We start from the raw sequence: 19,668 nt of genomic DNA on the forward strand, positions 1-19,668 counted from the left end.
GGGAGTGAGAAGCAAGAACTTAGCAACCAATGACAAGGAAATGAACACAGCAGCGTAGAGAGATGAAGACCATATTTCTATAAACTGAACCCATAAAACAGATGAAAATTTGGGGCAAATCTACTTTCTATTCTCAGTGGCATAGGAAAAAGTTTAAGGACTCCAAAGAAAAAAACGGATGCAAAGTGAGCTCCTGTAACTATGGATTGGGTTTACAGAACAATGGGCAATGCTAAGAAAAAATGGTAAGAGGCCAAGCAACGCTCCTGCAACATTTTTTAAATGGGTAGGAAGGGAGGGAGAACAGATTCATCATTGAAGGAACCCAGGTTGGCAAGATGGAGGGTCCTTGAGAGAAAACAATGCAGAATGTAGAAGCAAAAGACAAAGGATTGAGGAAAACCACAGAAGAAAGAAAAAGAGATGGAGTATAGGATAATTGGTGCTCCTAAAGAAGAGACTAGAGGCCGGGACTGGTGGCTCACGCCTGTAATCCTAGCACTTTGGGAGGCCGAGGCGGGTGGATTGCCTGAGCTCAGGAGTTCAAGACCAGCCTGGGCAACACGGTGAAACTCCATCTCTACTAAAATACAAAAAAATTAGCCAGGCATGGCAGCGTGCGCCTGTAGTCCCAACTACTCGGGAGGCTGAGGCAGGAAAATTGCTTGAACCTGGGAGGCAGAGGTTATAGCGCGCCAAGATCACGCCACTGCACTCCAGCCTGGGCAACAGAGTGAGACTCCATCTCAAAAAAAAAAAAAAAAAAAGACAGAAACAGTGTTCAAAACATAAAAGGAGAGATCTTTCCTAATATGAAAGAGGAGCAAAGAAGGCAATGTCAAGGCAAGTTCTGATAAAAATTATTTCATTTTAGTTAAGAAAAATGTCTGCAAATATCTACACTGAAGAAAAAGGACTCTGATGTTTCTGCCATACAATTCACTGCCAGAAGACAAGGCAGCATTTAAAGGAAGAAAAGGAATATGGTCCCAAGTTCTAAGCCCCCAAATGCTAAGCCCAGTCAAAGTGCCAGTCACTTGGTAAGGAAACAGGCTGTTATTAAACATCAGAAAACTTTAGGAGGAGGTCACGTAAACACTCTCTCAAGAACTAGTTGAATAAGTATATATTTCTGAACATGAAGGCTGTGTTGTAGAAAGCCTGGGGTAAAAGCCAAATCCATCCAAACTGCATCCAAATTCCAAACATGAAATGAAGACTAAATAGCCATGGGAAGTATTGTTATAAGAAAGAACAAAAACATTAAGTTCCTTGACAAAGAAAGACATCTAATACAAATATTAACGATAAGTTCCTTATAATAGGCTGGGGCAAAAATTCAGGATACACAAATCTGGTGAGGTGGATTTGGAATTGATATTGACAGAGGAGAGAATGAGAGGAAGCAAAAACGTGCAGTTGGCCTTCTCGTTCATAGAGAAAGACAAAGGGCAAGGCCTTACTTCTAACACTCATGAATTAGAGAACGAGGATTAATCAAGTTATTAAATTATCAAGAGATCTAAAAGCAGAATCTATATGGGCATTCAATTACTTTAAAAATTATCAACAGTACAGCAAAAGATACAAAGCAAATTATACTGTGATGAATCACAACAAACAAAATAACCTAAGAACATTTTTAAACAGAAATTATTATGACAATAAATGAAAATGGAATAAACACAGATTTTTTAAAAGCTTAAATTAAAACATAAAATATAACTCCACAAACACTTAAGTAAAATAAAATGATTCAGAAAGACTATGAGTAAGAGGACCAGCAAAACTTGTTCAAAAAAATTGTTCCAGGAAAAACAAACAAGCAGAAAGCAGAACCATGATAACATCAGATGAAGTAGAACTCTTTCAAAAATCCAAACAACATAGAAATCTGTTGCCCTTTAAATCGTCCCAATGCATAATGAAAGAAAATTATCAATTAATTTTACAAATTATGCAGAATTAAATATTTAAAAAGTAGACAAGCACAAAATGGAAGACCACAAACCCAATTATGAATATACACACAAAATAACAAAATATTAGCAAATAAACTAAATAGAACATTAAAAGAAAAATTGTGAGAATAAGCAAGGGTTATTCAAAATTTGGTAGGCTGTTAATATAAAAGGAAAAAAGGTTCAATAAATACCTAAAAAACATTTTTTTATTTTTTCTGAGACCAAGTCTTGCCCTGTCACCCAGGCTGGAGTGCAGTGGCATGATCTTGGCTCACTGCAACCTCTGCCTCCTGGGTTCAAGCCATTCTCCTGCCTCAGCCTCTCGAGTAGCTGTGATTACAGGCACGTGCCACTACACCTGGCTAATTTCTGTATTTTTAGTAGAGGTGGGGTTTCACCATGTTGGTCTTGCTGTTCTTGAACTCCTGACCTCAAGTGATCCACCCGCCTTGGCTTCCCAAAGTGCTGGGATTACAGGCATGAGCCCCACACATGGCCCTAAAATACAATTTTTAAAAGTAATATCTATCCCTGATAGCAATGTTTCATAAAACAAGAATAGAAGGATAGTTCCACAACAAAAACGTGTGCATATGTACATCAAATGAGTGTTGGCATCATTCTCAAAGGGAAGACACACATGAGATTCCCCTTAAATCTGAGAAAAGACTAAGGAGATTGGTGCTACCACTGCTTTTGTTCTCTCTTCTGGAGGTGCTACTGATGCCACTAGATAAGAGAATGAAATTAGAGATACAACTATTAGGAAAATAAGTATAACAATTAATATTTAACCATTTTATTATTTTCTACCTAGGGAAAAAAAAAAAGAAAATGAATTGAAAGCCTGTTAGAAATCATAATAGATTCAGTAAGAAAGGCAGCTTAAAAATAAATATGCTGAAGTCATCCTCCAAGATGGCCAAATAGGAACAGCTCCAGTCTACAGCTCCCAGAGCGAGCGACGCAGAAGACGGGTGATTTCTGCATTTCCAACTAAGGTACGGGGTTCATCTCACTGGGGCTTGTTGGACAGTGGGTGCAGCCCACGGGGTGTGAGCCGAAGCAGGGTGGGGCATCGGCTCACCCGGGAAGCACAAAGTGTCCAAGGGGTTGGGGAATTCCCTTTCCTAGCCAAGGGAAGCCGTGACAGATGGTACCTGGAAAATCGGGATACTCCCACCCTAATACTGTGCTTTTCCAATGGTTTTAGCAAACGGCACACCAGGAGATTATATCCCACGCCTGGCTCAGAGGGTGCCATGCCCAAGGAGCCACGCTCACTGCTAATACAGCAGTCTGAGATCGAACTGCAAGGTGGCAGCAAGGCTGGGGGAGGGGTGTCCGCCATAGCTGAGGCTTGAGTAGGTAAACAAAGCGGCTGGGAAGCTTGAACTGGGTAGAGCCCACCACAGCTCAAGGAGGCCTGCCTGCCTCTGTAGACTCCACCTCTGGGGGCAGGGCATAGCTGAACAAAGGGCAGCAGAAACTTCTGCAGACTTAAACGTCCCTGTCTGACAGCTTTGAAGTGAGTAGTGGTTCTCCTAGCACAAAGTTTGAGATCTGAGAACAGACAGACTGTCTCCTCAAGTGGGTCCCTGACCCCCGAGTAGCCTAACTGGGAGACACCTCCCAGTAGGGGCTGACTGATACCTCATACAGCCAGGTGCCCCTCTGAGACAAAGCTTCCAGAGGAAGGATCAGGCAGCAACATTTCCTGTTCTGCAATATTTGCTGTTCTGCAGCCTCCGCTGGTGATACCCAGGCAAACAGTGTCTGTAGTGGACCTCCAGCAAACTCCAACAGTGCTGCAGCTGAGGGCCCTGACTGTTAGAAGGAAAACTAACAAACAGAAAGGACATCCACACCAAAATCCCATCTGTACATCACCATCATCAAAGACCAAAGGTAGATAAAACCACAAAGATGGGGAGAAACCAGAGCAGAAAAGCTGAAAATTCTAAAAATCAGTGCCTCTTCTCCTCCAAAGGAACGCAGCTCCTCGCCAGTAACAGAACAAAGCTGGACAGAGAATGACTTTGACAAGTTGACAGAAGTAGGCTTCAGATAATCGGTAATAACAAACTTCTCCAAGCTAAAGGAGGGTGTTTGAACCCATCACAAAGAAGCTAAAAACCTTGAAAAGAGATTAGACAAATAGCTAACTAGAATAAACAGCATAGAGAAGACCTTAAATGACCTGATGGAGCTAAAAACCATGGCATGATAACTACGTGATGCATGCACAAGCTTCAGTAGCCGGTTCAGTCAAGTGGAAGAAAGGGTGTCAGTGACTGAAGATTAAATGAATGAAATGAAGCGAGAAAAGAGTAAAAAGAAACTAACAAAGCCTCCAAGAAATATGGGACTATGTGAAAAGACCAAATCTACATCTGATTGGTATACCTGAAAGTGACAGGGAGAATGGAACCAAGTTGGAAAACACATCAGGATATTATCCAGGAGAACTTCCCCAACCTAGCAAGGCAGGCCAACATTCAAATTCAGGAAATACACAGAATGCCACAAAGATACTCCTCGAGAAGAGCAACTCCAAGACACATAACTGTCAGATTCACCAAAGTTGAAATGAAGGAAAAAATGTTAAGGGCAGCCAGAGAGAAAGGTCAGGTTACCCACAAAGGGAAGCCCATCAGACTAACAGCTGATCTCGGCAGAAACTCTACAAGCCAGAAGAGAGTGGGGGCCGATATTCAGCATTCTTAAAGAAAAGAATTTTCAACCCAGAATTTCATATCCAGCCAAACTAAACTTCATAAGTGAAGGAGAAATAAAATCCTTTACAGACAAGCAAATACTGAGAGATTTTGTCACCACCAGGCCTGCCTTACAAGAGCTCCTGAAGGAAGCACTAAACATGGAAAGGAACAACTGGTACCAGCCACCGCAAAAACATGCCAAATTGTAAAGACCATTGATGCCAGGAAGAAACTGCATCAACTAACAAGCAAAATAACCAGCTAACATCATAATGACAGGATCAAATTCACGCATAACAATATTAACCTTAAATGTAAATGGGCTAAATGCTCCAATTAAAAGACACAGACTGGCAAATTGGATAAAGAGTCAAGACCCATCAGTGTGCTATATTCAGAAGACCTATCTCAAGTGCAGAGACACACATAGGCTCAAAATAAAGGGATGGAGGAAGATCTACCAAGAAAACGGAAAACAAAAAAAGGCAGGGGTTGCAGTCCTAGTCTCTGATAAAACAGACTTTAAACCAACAAAGATAAAAAGAGACAAAGAAGGCCATTACATAATGGTAAAAGGATCAATTCAACAAGAAGAGCTAACTATCCTAAATATATATGCATCCAACACAGGAGCACCTAGATTCATAAAGAAAGTCCTTAGAGACCTACAAAGAGACTTAAACTCCCACACAATAATAATGGGAGACTTTAACACCCCACTGTCAACATTAGACAGATCAACGAGACAGAAAGTTAACAAGGATATCCACAACTTGTACTCAGCTCTGCACCAAGCGGACCTAATAGACATCTACAGAACTCTCCACCCCAAATCAACAGAATATACATTCTTCTCAGCACCACATCACACTTATTCTAAAATTGACCACATAGTTGGAAGTAAAGCACTACTCAGCAAATGTAAAAGAACAGAAATTATAACAAACTGTCTCTCAGACCACAGTGCAATCAAATTAGAACTCAGGATTTAAAAACTCACTCAAAACCACTCATCTACATGGAAACTGAACAATCTGCTCCTGAATGACTACTGGGTACATAACGAAATGAAGGCAGAAATAAAGATGTTCTTTGAAACCAATGAGAACAAAGACAACATACCAGAATCTCGAGGACACATTTAAAGCAGTGTGTAGAGGGAAATTTATAGCACTAAATGCCCACAAGAGAAAGCAGGAAAGATCTAAAATTGACACCCTAACATCACAATTAAAAGAACTAGAGAATCAACAGCAAACACATTCAAAAGCTAGCAGAAATAACTAAGATCAGAGCAGAACTGAAGGAGACAGAGACACAAAAAACCCTTCAAAAAATAATGAATCCAGGAGCTGGTTTTTTTGAAAAGATTAACAAAATAGACCACTAGCAAGACTAACTAATAAAGGAGAAAAGAGAGAAGAATCAAATAGACGCAATAAAAAATGATAAAGGGGATATCACCACTGATCCCACAGAAATACAACCTACCATCAGAGAATACTATAAACATCTCTACACAAATAAACTAGACAATCTAGAAGAAATTGATAAATTCCTGGACAAATACACCCTCCCAAGACTAAACCAGGAAGAAGTTGAATCTCTGAATAGACCAATAACAGGCTCTGAAATTGAGGCAATAATTAATAGCCTACCAACCAAAAAAAGTCCAGGACCAGATGGATTCACAGCCAAATTCTACCAGAGGTATAAGGAGGAGCTGGTACCATTCCTTCTGAAACTATTCCAATCAATAGAAAAAGAGGGAATCCTCCCTAATTCATTTTATGAGGCCAGCACCATCCTGATACCAAAGCCTGGCAGAGACACAACCAAAAAAGAGAATTTTAGACCAATATCCCTGATGAACATCAATGCAAAAATCCTCAATAAAATACTGGCAAATCGAATCCAGCAGCACATCAAAAGCTTATCCACCACGATCAAGTTGGCTTCATCCCTGGGAAGCAAGGCTGGTTCAACACATGCAAATCAATAAATGTAATCCATCATATAAACAGAACCAAAGACAAAAACCACATGATTATCTCAATAGATGCAGAAAAGGCCTTTGACAAAATTCAACAACCCTTTCTGCTAAAAACTCTCAATAAACTAGGTATTGATGGGACGTATCTCAAAATAATAAGAGCTATTCATGACAAACCCACAGCCAATATCATACTGAATGGGCAAAAACTGGAAGCATTCCTTTTGAAAACTGTCACAAGACAGGGATGCCCTCTCTCACCACTCCTATTCAGCATACTGTTGGAAGTTCTGGCCAGGGCAATCGGGCAGGAGAAAGAAATAAAGGGTATTCAATTAGGAAAAGAGGAAGTCAAATTGTCCCTGTTTGCAGATGACATGACTGTATATTTAGAAAACCCCATCGTCTCAGCCCAAAATCTCCTCAAGCTGATAAGCAACTTCAGCAAAGTCTCAGGATACAAAATCAATGTGCAAAAATCTAAACGTTCCTATAAACCAATAACAGACAAACAGAGAGCTAAATCTTGAGTGAACTCCCATTCACAATTGCTTCAAAGAGAATAAAATACCCAGGAATCCAAATTAAAAGGGATGTAAAGGACCTCTTCAAGGAGAACTACGAACCACTGCTCAATGAAATAAAAGAGGATACAAACAAATGGAAGAACATTCCATGCTCATGGATAGGAAGAATCAATATTGTGAAAACGGCCATACTGCCCAAGGTAATTTATAGATTCAATGCCATCCCCATCAAGCTACCAATGACTTTCTTCACAGAATTGGAAAAAACTACTTTAAAGTTCATATGGAACCAAAAAAGAACCCGCATTGCCAAGTCAATCCTAAGCCAAAAGAACAAAGCCGAAGGCATCACACTACCTGACTTCAAACTATACTACAAAGCTACAGTAACCAAAACAGCATGGTACTGGTACCAAAACAGAGATATAGACCAACGGACAGAACAGAGCCCTCAGAAATAATACCAGACATCTACAACCATCTGATCTTTGACAAACCTGACAAAAACAAGAAATGGGGAAAGGATTCCCTATTTAATAAATGGTGCTGGGAAAACTGGCTAGCCATATGTAGAAAGCTGAAACTGGATCACTTCCTTACACCTTATACAAAAATTAACTCAAGAGTTCGATCGATAGCGGGAGCGGAGAGCGGACCCCAGAGAGCCCTGAGCAGCCCCACCTCCGCCGCCGGCCTAGTTACCATCACACCCTGGGAGGAGCCGCAGCTGCCTCAGCCAGCCCCAGTCATCATCACCACAACCACGAGCAGCGAGGCCGAGACCCAGCAGCCGCCCGTGGAGGCCGAGACCCAGCAGCCGCCCATCACCCCCCACCTCGCCGCCCCCACCCTCAGCGCCGCCAACACCAAGCCGGGCACTACGGGCAGTGGCGCAGGGAGCGGTGGCCCGGGCGGCCTCACATCGGCGGCGCCTGCCGGCGGCGACAAAAAAATCATCGCAACGAAGGTTTTGGGAACAGTAAAATGGTTCAATGTAAGGAACGGATACGGTTTCATCAACAGGAATGACACCAAGGAAGATGTATTTGTACACTAGACTGCCATAAAGAAGAATAACCCCAAGAAGTACCTTCGCAGTGTAGGAGATGGAGAGACTGTGGAGTTTGATGTTGTTGAAGGAGAAAACGGTGTGGAGGCAGCAAATGTTACAGGTCCTGGTGGTGTTCCAGTTCAAGGCAGTAAATATGCAGCAGACCGTAACCATTATAGACGCTATCCACGTCGTAGGGGTCCTCCACGCAATTACCAGCAAAATTACCAGAATAGTGAGAGTGGGGGAAAGAACGAGGGATCGGAGAGTGCTCCCGAAGGCCAGGCCCAACAACGCCAGCCCCACCGCAGGCGAAGGTTCCCACCTTACTACACGTGGAGACCCTATGGGCGTCGACCACAGTATTCCAACCCTCCTGTGCAGGGAGAAGTGATGGAGGGTGCTGACAACCAGGGTGCAGGAGAACAAGGTAGACCAGTGAGGCAGAATATGTATCGGGGATATAGACCACGATTCCGCAGGGGCCCTCCTCGCCAAAGACAGCCTAGAGAGGATGGCAATGAAGAAGATAAAGAAAATCAAGGAGATGAGACCCAAGGTCAGCAGCCACCTCAATGTCGGTACCGCCGCAACTTCAATTACCGACGCAGACGCCCAGAAAACCCTAAACCACAAGATGGCAAAGAGACAAAAGCAGCCGATCCACCAGCTGAGAATTCGTCCGCTCCCGAGGCTGAGCAGGGCGGGGCTGAGTAAATGCCGGCTTACCATCTCTACCATCATCCGATTTAGTCATCCAACAAGAAGAAATATGAAATTCCAGCAATAAGAAATGAACAAAAGATTGGAGCTGAAGACCTTAAGTACTTGCTTTTTGCCCGTTGACCAGATAAATAGAACTATCTGCATTATCTATGCAGCATGGGGTTTTTATTATTTTTACCTAAACACGTCTCTTTTTGGTAATAACAAACGTGTTTTTTAAAAAAGCCTGGTTTTTCTCAATACGCCTTTAAAGGTTTTTAAATTGTTTCATATCTGGTCAAGTTGAGATTTTTAAGAACTTCATTTTTAATTTGTAATAAAAGTTTACAGCTTGATTTTTTCAAAAAAGTCAACAAACTGCAAGCATCTGTTAATAAAGTTCTTAAATAATAAAAAAAAATTAACTCAAGATGGATTAAAGACTTAAATGTTAGACCTAAAACCATAAAAACCCTAGAAGAAAACCTAGGTAATACCATTCAGGACATAGGCATGGGCAAGGACTTCATGTCTAAAACACCAAAAGCAATGGCAACAAAAGCCAGAATAGACAAATGGGATCTAATTAAGCTAAAGAGCTTCTGCACAGCAAAAGAAACTACCATCAGAGTGAACAGGCAACCTACAGAATGGGAGAAAATTTTCACAATCTACCCATCTGACAAAGGGCTAATATCCAGAATCTACAAACAACTTAAACAAATTTACAAGAAAAAAAAAACCCCATCAAAAAGTGGGCAAAGGATATGAACAGACACTTCTCAAAAGAAGACATTTATGCAGCCAAACAGACACATGAAAAAATGCTCATCATCACTGGTCATCAGAGAAATGCAAATCAAAACCACAGAGATACCATCTCACACCAGTTAGAATGGCCATCATCAAAAAGTCAGGAAACAACAGCTGCTAGAGAGGCTGTGGAGAAATAGGAACACTTTTACACTATTGGTGGGACTGTAAACTAGTTCAACCATTGTGGAAGACAGTGTGGCAATTCCTCAAGGATCTAGAACTAGAAATACCATTTGACTTAGCCATCCCATTACTGGGTATATACCCAAAGGATTATAAATCATGCTGCTATAAAGACACATGCACATGTATGTTTATTGCGGCACTATTCACAATAGCAAAGACTTGAAAGCAACCCAAATGTCCAACAATGATAGACTAGATTAAGAAAATGTGGCACATATACACCATGGAATACTATGCAGCCATAAAAAAGGATGAGTTCATGTCCTTTTCAGGGACATGGATGAAGCTGGAAACCATCATTCTGAGCAAACTATCGCAAGGACAGAAAACCAAACACCGCATGTTCTCACTCATAGGTGGGAATAGAACCATGATAACACTTGGACACAGGGTGGGGAACATCACACATCAGGGCCTGTCATGAGGTGGGGGGAGGGGGAAGGGATAGCATTAGGAGATATACCTAATGTAAACGATGAATTAATGAGTGCAGCACACCAACATGGCACATGTATACATATGTAACAAACCTGCACGTTGTGCACATGTACCTGACAACTTAAAGTATAATAAAAATAATAATAATAATAAAATAAACAAATAAATATGCTAAAATCTATAGTTTTCTTAGGTTTTCAACAATGACCAACTAGAAAATATAACTGATTTTTAAAATTTCATTCATGCCAGCAATAAAACTCAAAAGATACCTAAGAATAAAGTTTATAATGTGCATGATGTCTATGAAAAAGGAACAACAATTTAACTCTCCTGAAGTATTTAACAGAAAAAGAGAGAGAGAGAGAAATAGTGTGTTTTTGGATAAGAACATTCAATTTGGTCAAATACTTTTAGAAGACAATTTGGCAGTGTTATCAAAATGGCAAATGAACATAGCTTTTTATGTCCCACTTGAAAGGACCCTACAGAAATCCAACCACAAAGTATAGAACTATTATACACAGAATGACTCAAGAATTTTGGACTGAGCAATTGAATAAAGTCATGTTGTTTCCAAAGTTAGCAAAGTTTATCAAATTGGCAAATTATCAAATAAATGCCTTAAAAAGTGCTTACCCTTTGAGTTGGCAATTCCATTCCTAGGGATTTATTCTTGGGAAATATTCATGGTCATGCTCAGAGTGAATTTCTGGGAAATTCATTGCAGTGATATTTATAATAATGAAAACCGCAAACAATTTCAGTGTTTAACAACGGAATATTGTGTGGTCCTAGACATTTATGCAGAAAAATATTCATTGATATGGAAAGAGAAACATGATTATACTGTAACACGAAAAAATCATGTTAGAGGACAGTACGTACTATTACATATAATGTAATTGAAATTTTGTTGAAAAAAACTATATGAATACACATAGGCTTAGGAAATAGACTAGAAAGATACAGATCCATTGTTGACAGTGGTTGTCTCTGGGTTACACTTTTCTGTGTGATTTTAAATTTTCTGTCTATATTTTCTAGATTTTCTCTAATAATCATGTTTTACTTTTGTATACTAAAAATTGATTTAAAAGTTTTTTATTTTTTCTTCTGTGCAAGGTTCCAAAGGAATGTGATCTGCTATCCTGACCATGCTAAGAGTGATTTCGGAAAAGTGTCTTTCTTCTGGGGGCCCTATAGTTCATGTCGTCTGTAAGCCAGTCTTGAGGCCAGGAGTCCAAGACCAGCCTGGCAAACACAGAGAAATCCCATCTCTACGAAAAATACAAAAATTAGCCAGGCATGGCAGTCTGTGATGACTAAGGTCCTTTGACCTTATGCTTATGCTCTTTGGTTCACTTTAAACCAATCACCATTAGCCCTGAGGGACCTCCACTTACTGCTGGTTAATTCACCAGAGCAGATGTTCACAGGGTCCCACCCATGACCCCTGGCCAGTACCCTTTCCTTGCTGCCCCAATGCTAATTGCCCTCATCTGCATGGCTGGGGCTTTCTTGGGGAGCAGGGCTGGAGGCAGAGATTTGACCTCTCAACCAGGAGCAACCTTTAAGCAAAAACCACCCCTAGTTGGAATATAGATCACTCTGGTCCCCTCCCATCTCGGGTGGCACCCACGATAGCCCAGTGGGATTGACCTGCATTCAGCTGCCCACCATGGTAATGGGCTTGGCTCCTTTCCCTTCCTGCCTCACCCCCCAGTCCCCTACCTGGCTGTCCTGGGATCACCTTTCAAATAAACTACGTGCTCTGGGATCCTTGTCTTGGGGTCTGCTTTTAACCTGTATTCCTTATCTCCCCTCCCCTCAAATCTCCAACTCCCACCCCCTCCCATTCTCAGCTGTTGACCTTGCTTTTCATTTTGTAAAAGAAAGAGAAACAATCAGAAGAGAGCTTCCCATGCCCCCACCTCTAATCTGTCCATCTTCTCTCCTGTTACTGACCAATGTCTAAGGGGGTGCCTTAGGGGGCAGGTCTGAAAGGGGCATCAGAGTTATTTCTGTCCTGGAGTTAGGCAATTGAAAAAGGAGAGGCCACTGGGTCAGAGAAACAGCACAGGCAAAGCCTTCTGGTACACTTGGCCCAGAGCAGGCCTGTGCACCGGTAAGGAGAGGCAGAAGTGACAAGGAAGCCAGGCTTCCCTGATCACCTGCAGCCTGGCCCAGCCTCTTCTGTTGGCTGCCTGGGAGGGGAAGTCCTTTGTTGGGCAGGGTGCTGACACTAGCCCCAGTCCCTCGCCCTGCCACCCCCTTATCAACATTACAGGAGATACCTGAATCTGGTCTTTCAGTTACAACCACAATTGTATTAATAATAATAAATAAAATTATTATCAAATAATTAGCTTTTCTTCAGCACTTACTATGAGTTTGGCATATTAGTCTGCTCAGGCTGCCATAAGAGAATACCACAGACTGGGTGGCTTAAACAATAGAAATTTATTTCTGTCCTGGAGGCTGAAAGTCCAAGATCAGGAGTCAGCAGGGCTGGTGTCTGGTGAGGCCTCACTTCCTGGCTTGCAGATGGCCACCTTCTTGCTGTGTCCTCACATGGCCTTTCCTCTGTGCACACAAGAAAGAGAGGGAAAGGTCATGGGGGGAAGAACTATCTCAGTTGTCTCTTCTTACAAGGACATCAATCCTATCTGATTAGCCCCGCCCCCATTTCCCTTATGACCTCGTTTAACCCTATGTATTAGTCTGTTCTCACTCTGCTAATAAAGACATACCTGAGGCTGGGTAATTTATAAAGAGAAGAGGTTTAATTGACTCAGTTCCAAATGGCTGGGGAGGCCTCACAATCATGGCAGAAGGCTAATGAGGAGCAAAGTCATGTCTCACATGGCAGCCTGCAAGAGAGCCTGTGCAGGGGAACTCCCATTTATAAAACCATCAGATCTCATGAGACTTATTTACTACCATGAGAACAGTATGGGGGAAACTGCCCCCATGATTATCAATTATCTGCCCCTGGCCCCACCCTTGACATGTGCGGATTATTATGATTCAAGGTGAAATTTTGGTGGGGACACAGCCAAACCATATCACCCTAATTACCTCCTTAAAGGCCCTGTCTCCAAATACAGTCAAATTGAGAGTTAGGGCCTCAACATATGAATCTGGGGTGGGGTTGGGAGAGACACAATTTTGTCTATAATTACATGGTTCTTTGTGTTTCACGTATATTAACTTTTTTCATATTCATGACAATGTCATAAGGTAGGCATTATTATTAACATAATTTTTTAAATGAGGAAATGTGGCACCAAAAAGCTTAGTATATTGCTGAAAATCACACAGCTAGTCAGGGTGGTGGAAGGATTTGAATCCAGGCACTCTGGCTTCAGAGCCTGTGCTGTTACCCACCCCTCCATTCCAGGCCAGGCAGCCCTGAACTCACATGGTAGAGCAGAGGCAGCAGTCACAGACCCCACGGTAAACTGGCCATGGAATCATAACCACAGGCTTGTTCCTCTCAGTTAACCTTCACAGCAGTTTGAGGAGTTGAGTGTTCATTGTGCCCATTTTATACATGAAGAAACTGAGGCTCTGAGAGTTAAGTAAGATGGCACAGGACTCAGACCAGGCCACACATCACCCTGACTCTCTGCCCAGTTAAAATTAAGTGAATAAGTGATGGAATGAATGGATGAAAGTAGGACATTCCCTGCCCACTCAGTCTGATATGGGAGTGGCAAAGGCTGTGTGTGGATGGGCCATGAGCTGTGAAAACCTCCTTGCTTTAAGACAAGAGACTAAGCTGGGCACGGTGGCTCACACCTGTAATCCCAGCACTTTGCGGGGCCAAGGTGGGAGAGTCATCTGAGGTCAGGAGTTTGAGACCAGCCTGACCAACGTGGGAAAACCCTGTTTCTACTAAAAATACAAAAATTAGCTAGGCTTGGTGGCACATGCTTGTAATCCCAGCTACTCGGGAGGCTGAGGCAGGAGAATCTGGGAGGCGGATTGAGGCTTGAACCTGGGAGGCAGAGGTTGCAGTGAGCCGAGATTGCACCATTGCACTCCAGCCTGGGCAACAAGAGCAAAACTCTGTCTCAAAAATAAATAAATAAATAAATAAATAAATAAATAAATAAATAAGACAAGAGACTGAGTCAGGGTTTGAGGCTCTGAGACACCGAGGAGAGGCTCAGGGCAGAGGTGACTACGTGGGGCTGGGGACACAGGTTCTCTAACAGTTGAGGGTCAATCAGAGAAGGAATTGCTTCTCCATTGTTGACTCAGTCACCTCCAATACAGAGCAGGATCCTGGGTCACACAGGATGAGCTTTGGAATCATGGGGATCAGGGTTTCCTGCCTCTGTGTGTAAATTTGGCCAAATCAATTGCCCTCTCTAAATTTCAACTTCCTCCTCTGTAAAATGGAGGTGACAGTTGCCAGCCCTAAGGCTGCTATGACGACAAAGTCAAGGGGCAGATGTGCAGTCACCTGGCAGGTGGCCTGTGTCCTCCCCATTGGTGACTGCTGTTGTCCAGTGGCCAGGCCAGGGTGGCGAGGCCCAAGTGGGTTCAGAGTGGAAACCAGGCAGTGCTGGAACTGTGCCCCTTGGCAGGTGGGATAAGCCACGGGCAAGTCCAGAGCAACTCTCTCCCCCAATCAGGGTCTCAGTTTCTTCATGTGTAACACACGGCCCCAAATCTCTTCCAAAGCTGACCTTCAGGAACTGAGTATTCACTGACACGTCTGGCAAAGGGAAAGTCGTGAGCCTCCCTGACCATAGGACCACCAAGAGGAGCCACAGAGAGGGGACATGGTCTGCCCAGTGTCCACCCACCACAGGTCAAGACCACACTGAACCATGATCATCTGATTCCCAGATCCGGCTCTCAACGCCAGGGCCCCAAGTGAAGGAAAGCATGCTGGATTTAGAATCAGCATACAGTGGGCCAGTCCTGGATCTGCCACCTACATCCGTGGACTTTGGACAAGTCACTTCTTCCATTTCCTTATCTGTCAAGTGGGAAGAATAACCCTTATCTCTTTTAGAAGAAAATGTAGAAAATGTTGTTGGAGTAGGGAAGGATTTCTTAAACAATTCACAAAAAGCATAAACCACAGAGAAAAATTTGACTGCATTAAAACTTAAAATTTCTGTGACTAAAAAGCAGCAAAACCAAAATTAAGAGAGAGGCCACAGGCTTGGAGGAAATATTTACAATACACACAACTGATAAGGGATTAATATCTATAATACATAAAGAATTTTTACAATCCAATTTAAAAAGCAAACAGAAAAAGAGAAAAAATATCCACAAGCATTCACAAAAGAAACTCTAAAGCCCAATAAATTTATAAATACATGCTCAGCTTCACTGTTGACCAGGGAAATGCAAATTAAAGCAACTAAAAGACTATTTCATAAACATCAGAGTGGGGAAAAAAAATCTAACCAAAGGTTGCAGAGGAGATGGGAAAGACAGGAACTTTTAGGAAGAGGGTGTTGATACTCTTACCTGGGAGAGCAATTTGGCAATATCTAGCAAAGCTGGAGAGGTTCGTGCCATGGGGCCTTCTGAGGCAACAATTCCACTTTCAGATAAATATCCTGAAAGAGTAATTCCTATACATGGGGTCAGGATTTGCACTGCAGCACTGATGTTATTGGAAAGAGAAAGAGAACAGCCTAAATGCCTATCAGTAGGGGATTGGGTTAGTAAATTTTAAAACCTTCTTACACTAGAATACTAATTTAAGGCAAATGAACTAGATCTACTTGTAAAAAGGTGAATGAATCTTAAAAGCACATGTCAAGTTACAGTAAGTTACAAAAGGACACATACACCATTATTGTACATAAATGTCAAAAGCCCACCTAACAAAGCTGTATATTTTTTGTGATCATGCACAGTGCAGTAAGTTTTTAACCTGAGTAAGACATGTCCGTTTAAAACATGGGTAGTGACAGTAGTTATCTATGAGCATTGGGATAAGGAAGGCTCTGACTGTACTGATAATGTTTCATTTCTTTAAAAGAGTTTTTATTTAATTTTCTTTCTTTCTCGGAGTGGAGATGAAGGGAGGGAGAGAGAGAGAAAGAAATGAGGACAAATCACAGCAAATGTAGCAACACAGTAACATCTGCTAAACCTTGGTGCTAGATTTGTAAGCATTATTTCATTATATTAATCTCTGAACATTTCTGGATGGTTGTAATATTTCTGAATTTTAAATAAAAATTATTGGGGTGATAGAAATGTTCTATGTTTTTATTGTGGTGATAGTTCTATGAATGTGGACATCTGTCAAAGCTCATTGAATTGAACACTTGAAATGGGTTTTTATTTTATTTTATTTTATTTTATTGAGACAGAGGCCCACTCTGTTGCCCAGGCTGGAGTGCAGTGGCACGATCTTGGCTCACTGCAGCCTCCATCTCCCAGGTTCAAGTGATTCTCCTGCCTCAGCCACCTGAGTAGCTGGGATTACAGGCACCTGCCACCACACCCAGATAATTATTATTATTATTATTATTATTATTATTATTATTATTTCGTGTGTGCATTTTTAGTGGAGATGGGGTTTCACCATGTTGGCGCTGGTCTCAAACTCCTGACCTCAGGTGATCCACCCACCTCACCTTCCCAAAGTGCTGGGAATACAGGCATGAGCCACCATGCCCGGCCTGGTGCATTTTATCATTCATCAATTATACCCCAATAAAGTTGATTCTAAAAGAGGAAACAATTAAATGTGGCTCGTCACTGCTCAGCATCTCCAGTGGCACCTAGTTCCAGATGGAAGAAGACGGAGGGAGGGAGAGACGTCATAGGCTCTGCTTCAGTCTTGAGGGTCTGTCCCCTAGACTGAGGCCTTCAGGCTACCCAAGACCTCATGGCAAACAGGACACCCTTTGCTTTGGGGTCAAGAGTGGGCTGAGCTCTCCTCGCAGGGTTTGCTGAGTCTAATTTTAGAGCTTTGGAGCGTAGAGGAAGAGCTGGCTCTGCTTCTGCAATGAGTTCATCATGTTCCTTGGCACCTCAAAGTTCTCTCCATTTAATTTTTCAGAAGTACTAACAAATCAGGAAAGAAGTGTGCCCTGAAATTGCTATTTGGATGAACGTGACATTTGTAGGCCAGCGACAGAAGCTGGAGGAGCTGTTGTGTTTGCAACTCACAACCTCATCTCACAGCCCGACTCCCAAACAATGCACACACTTGTGGGGAGAGTAGTTGCCTGGGTGGAAAAATACAGCCAAACAGGCTCTCAATGAGGCAAGGAAGGAAAGAGGAAGGGAGACGGGAGGGAGGACAGGCACGCTGGCTAACATATACCAAATGCTTACAACGTGCCAGGCCCACTGTCATTTCTTCCTCAAAATACATATTACCACCCCCGTTTTAGAGATGAGGAAACAAGCTCAGAAAGGGAATGTGTTATTTTGCCAAGAGCACAAAACTAACAAGTAGCAAGGTTGGATCTGAACCAGTCTGGTTGGTGTCACATTCCTTGCCTATAGCAAGGAGAAGGAGCTCAGTAAACGTTTCTTCCTTTTCATATTTCTGTACCTCCTTTTCTTCCTTCCTGAGGAAACTAAGGCCCAGAGAGGTTAAAGGATGTGCTGAAAGTTATCAGGCTGTCTTGGGGACAGAACCAGGACTGGCCAGGGTAACTAATTGGATGGCGAAGCTGAGGAAGATGGGAGAATCCAAAATGAGTCACGGGTTCCTGCCATGCACAGAGAGGAGAAGACTTCGCAGGAAAGAGGCTGTCGGTGGGGAAGTGAAGGGAGGGTGTTCGATTGGAGGTAATCTTTGGAGTAACCAATAAAGATGTCCTGAGACGGCCGGGTGCGGTGGCTCACGCCTGTAATCCCAGCACTTTGGGAGGCAGAGGCAGGCGGATCACGAGGTCAGGAGATCGAGACCATCCTGGCTAACACAGTGAAACCCTGCCTCTACTAAAAATACAAAAAATTGGCCGGGCGTCGTGGTGGGCGCCTGTAGTCCCAGCTACTCCGGAGGCTGAGGCAGGAGAATGGCATGAAACTGGGAGGCGGAGCTTGCAGTGAGCCGAGATTGTGCCACTGCACTCCAGCCTGGGCAACAGAGCGAGACTCCGTCTCAAAAAAAAAAAAAAAAAGATGTCCTGAGACAACCAGGTTTCTGGCTCTAAATTTGTGGAGAGAAAGGCAGGCTAGGAAGATGGGGAGACTTTCTTCTCAGAGCCTAGGAGGACCTCTCAATGCCAAAAGGAGTAAGGACTTCAGACCGCCTATAGCCATGGGGTAAAGAGGGAGTCACAGAAAACAGTATACAAACTAAAGAAGCATGCTTGGCAGGCGCGGTGGCTCACACCTATGATCCCAAAGTTTTGGGAGGCTTAGGCGGGGGGGGACCCCTTGAAGCCAGGAGTTCGAGACCAGCCTGGGCAATATAGCAAGACTCTGCATCTCCAAAAAATTTACAAATTAGCCAGGTGTGGTGGCACACACCTGTAATCCTAGCTACTCAGGGGGCTAAGCAGGAGGACTGCTTGAACCCAGGAGTTCAAGGCTGCAGTGAGCTATGATTGTGCCACTGTACTCTAGTAACAGAGCAAGAGGAAGGAGAGAAGGAAGGAAGGAAAGAAGGAAGGAAGGAAGGAAGGAAGGAAGGAAGGAAGGAAGGAAGGAAGGGAGGGAGGGAGGGAGGGAGGGAGGGAGGGAGGAAGGAAGGAAGGAAAGAAAGAAAAGAAAGAAAGAAGGAAAGAAAGAAAGAGAAGGAAGGAAGGAAGTCAGTCATGTAGAGACAGTCATGGTAAGGGCTGAGGGCCATTTTCACCTGCCCATGTCTTCAAGACATCAGAGGGTCAAGTTGATATTCAAAATAGCGATCCTTAACAGCAAGAAAAAGTTAATGTTCAGTGCCTTACTGTAAATAAGGCAAGATGTCTAATTCCACTTTATATTGATTTCCATTCAATATCAAACCAAAATTGTGTTTAAGGTAGTAAGTTTTAGTTTCTAAGAATGTTCACCTGGAGGAATCTCCTTCAGGGAGAGACTGTACAGGAAGAAATATCTCAGAACAATTTTTTCATTTGTTAACAATAGAACACTTTTTACAAATGTAACCTTACCCAGAGGTGGACTATATAAAGCACAAGCCTAGTCTTTCTGTTTCCACCTCCACAGTTCCTAGTGTTCCTTGGAACACAGTTTGAAAACCACTGAGCTGGCCGGACATGGTGGCTCACGCCTGTAATCCCAGCACTTTGGGAGGCCGAGGCAGGTAGGTCACCTG

General features: G+C 42.9%; 1 protein-coding gene across 1 annotated transcript; it reads left to right on the forward strand.

The window, feature by feature from the left end:
- Window positions 1-222: 222 nt before the first annotated feature.
- LOC129474414 (Y-box-binding protein 1-like) lies at window positions 223-9,295 on the forward strand. The gene is given in 2 exon segments (XM_063633559.1): window positions 223-245; window positions 7,730-9,295. Coding segments are annotated over 2 exon segments (1,266 nt in total). The 3' UTR covers window positions 8,973-9,295.
- The last annotated feature ends 10,373 nt before the right edge of the window (window positions 9,296-19,668 follow it).

This window comes from Symphalangus syndactylus, chromosome 24 (assembly GCF_028878055.3).
Source record: "Symphalangus syndactylus isolate Jambi chromosome 24, NHGRI_mSymSyn1-v2.1_pri, whole genome shotgun sequence".
In the NCBI taxonomy this organism is placed as follows: Eukaryota; Metazoa; Chordata; class Mammalia; order Primates; family Hylobatidae; genus Symphalangus; species Symphalangus syndactylus.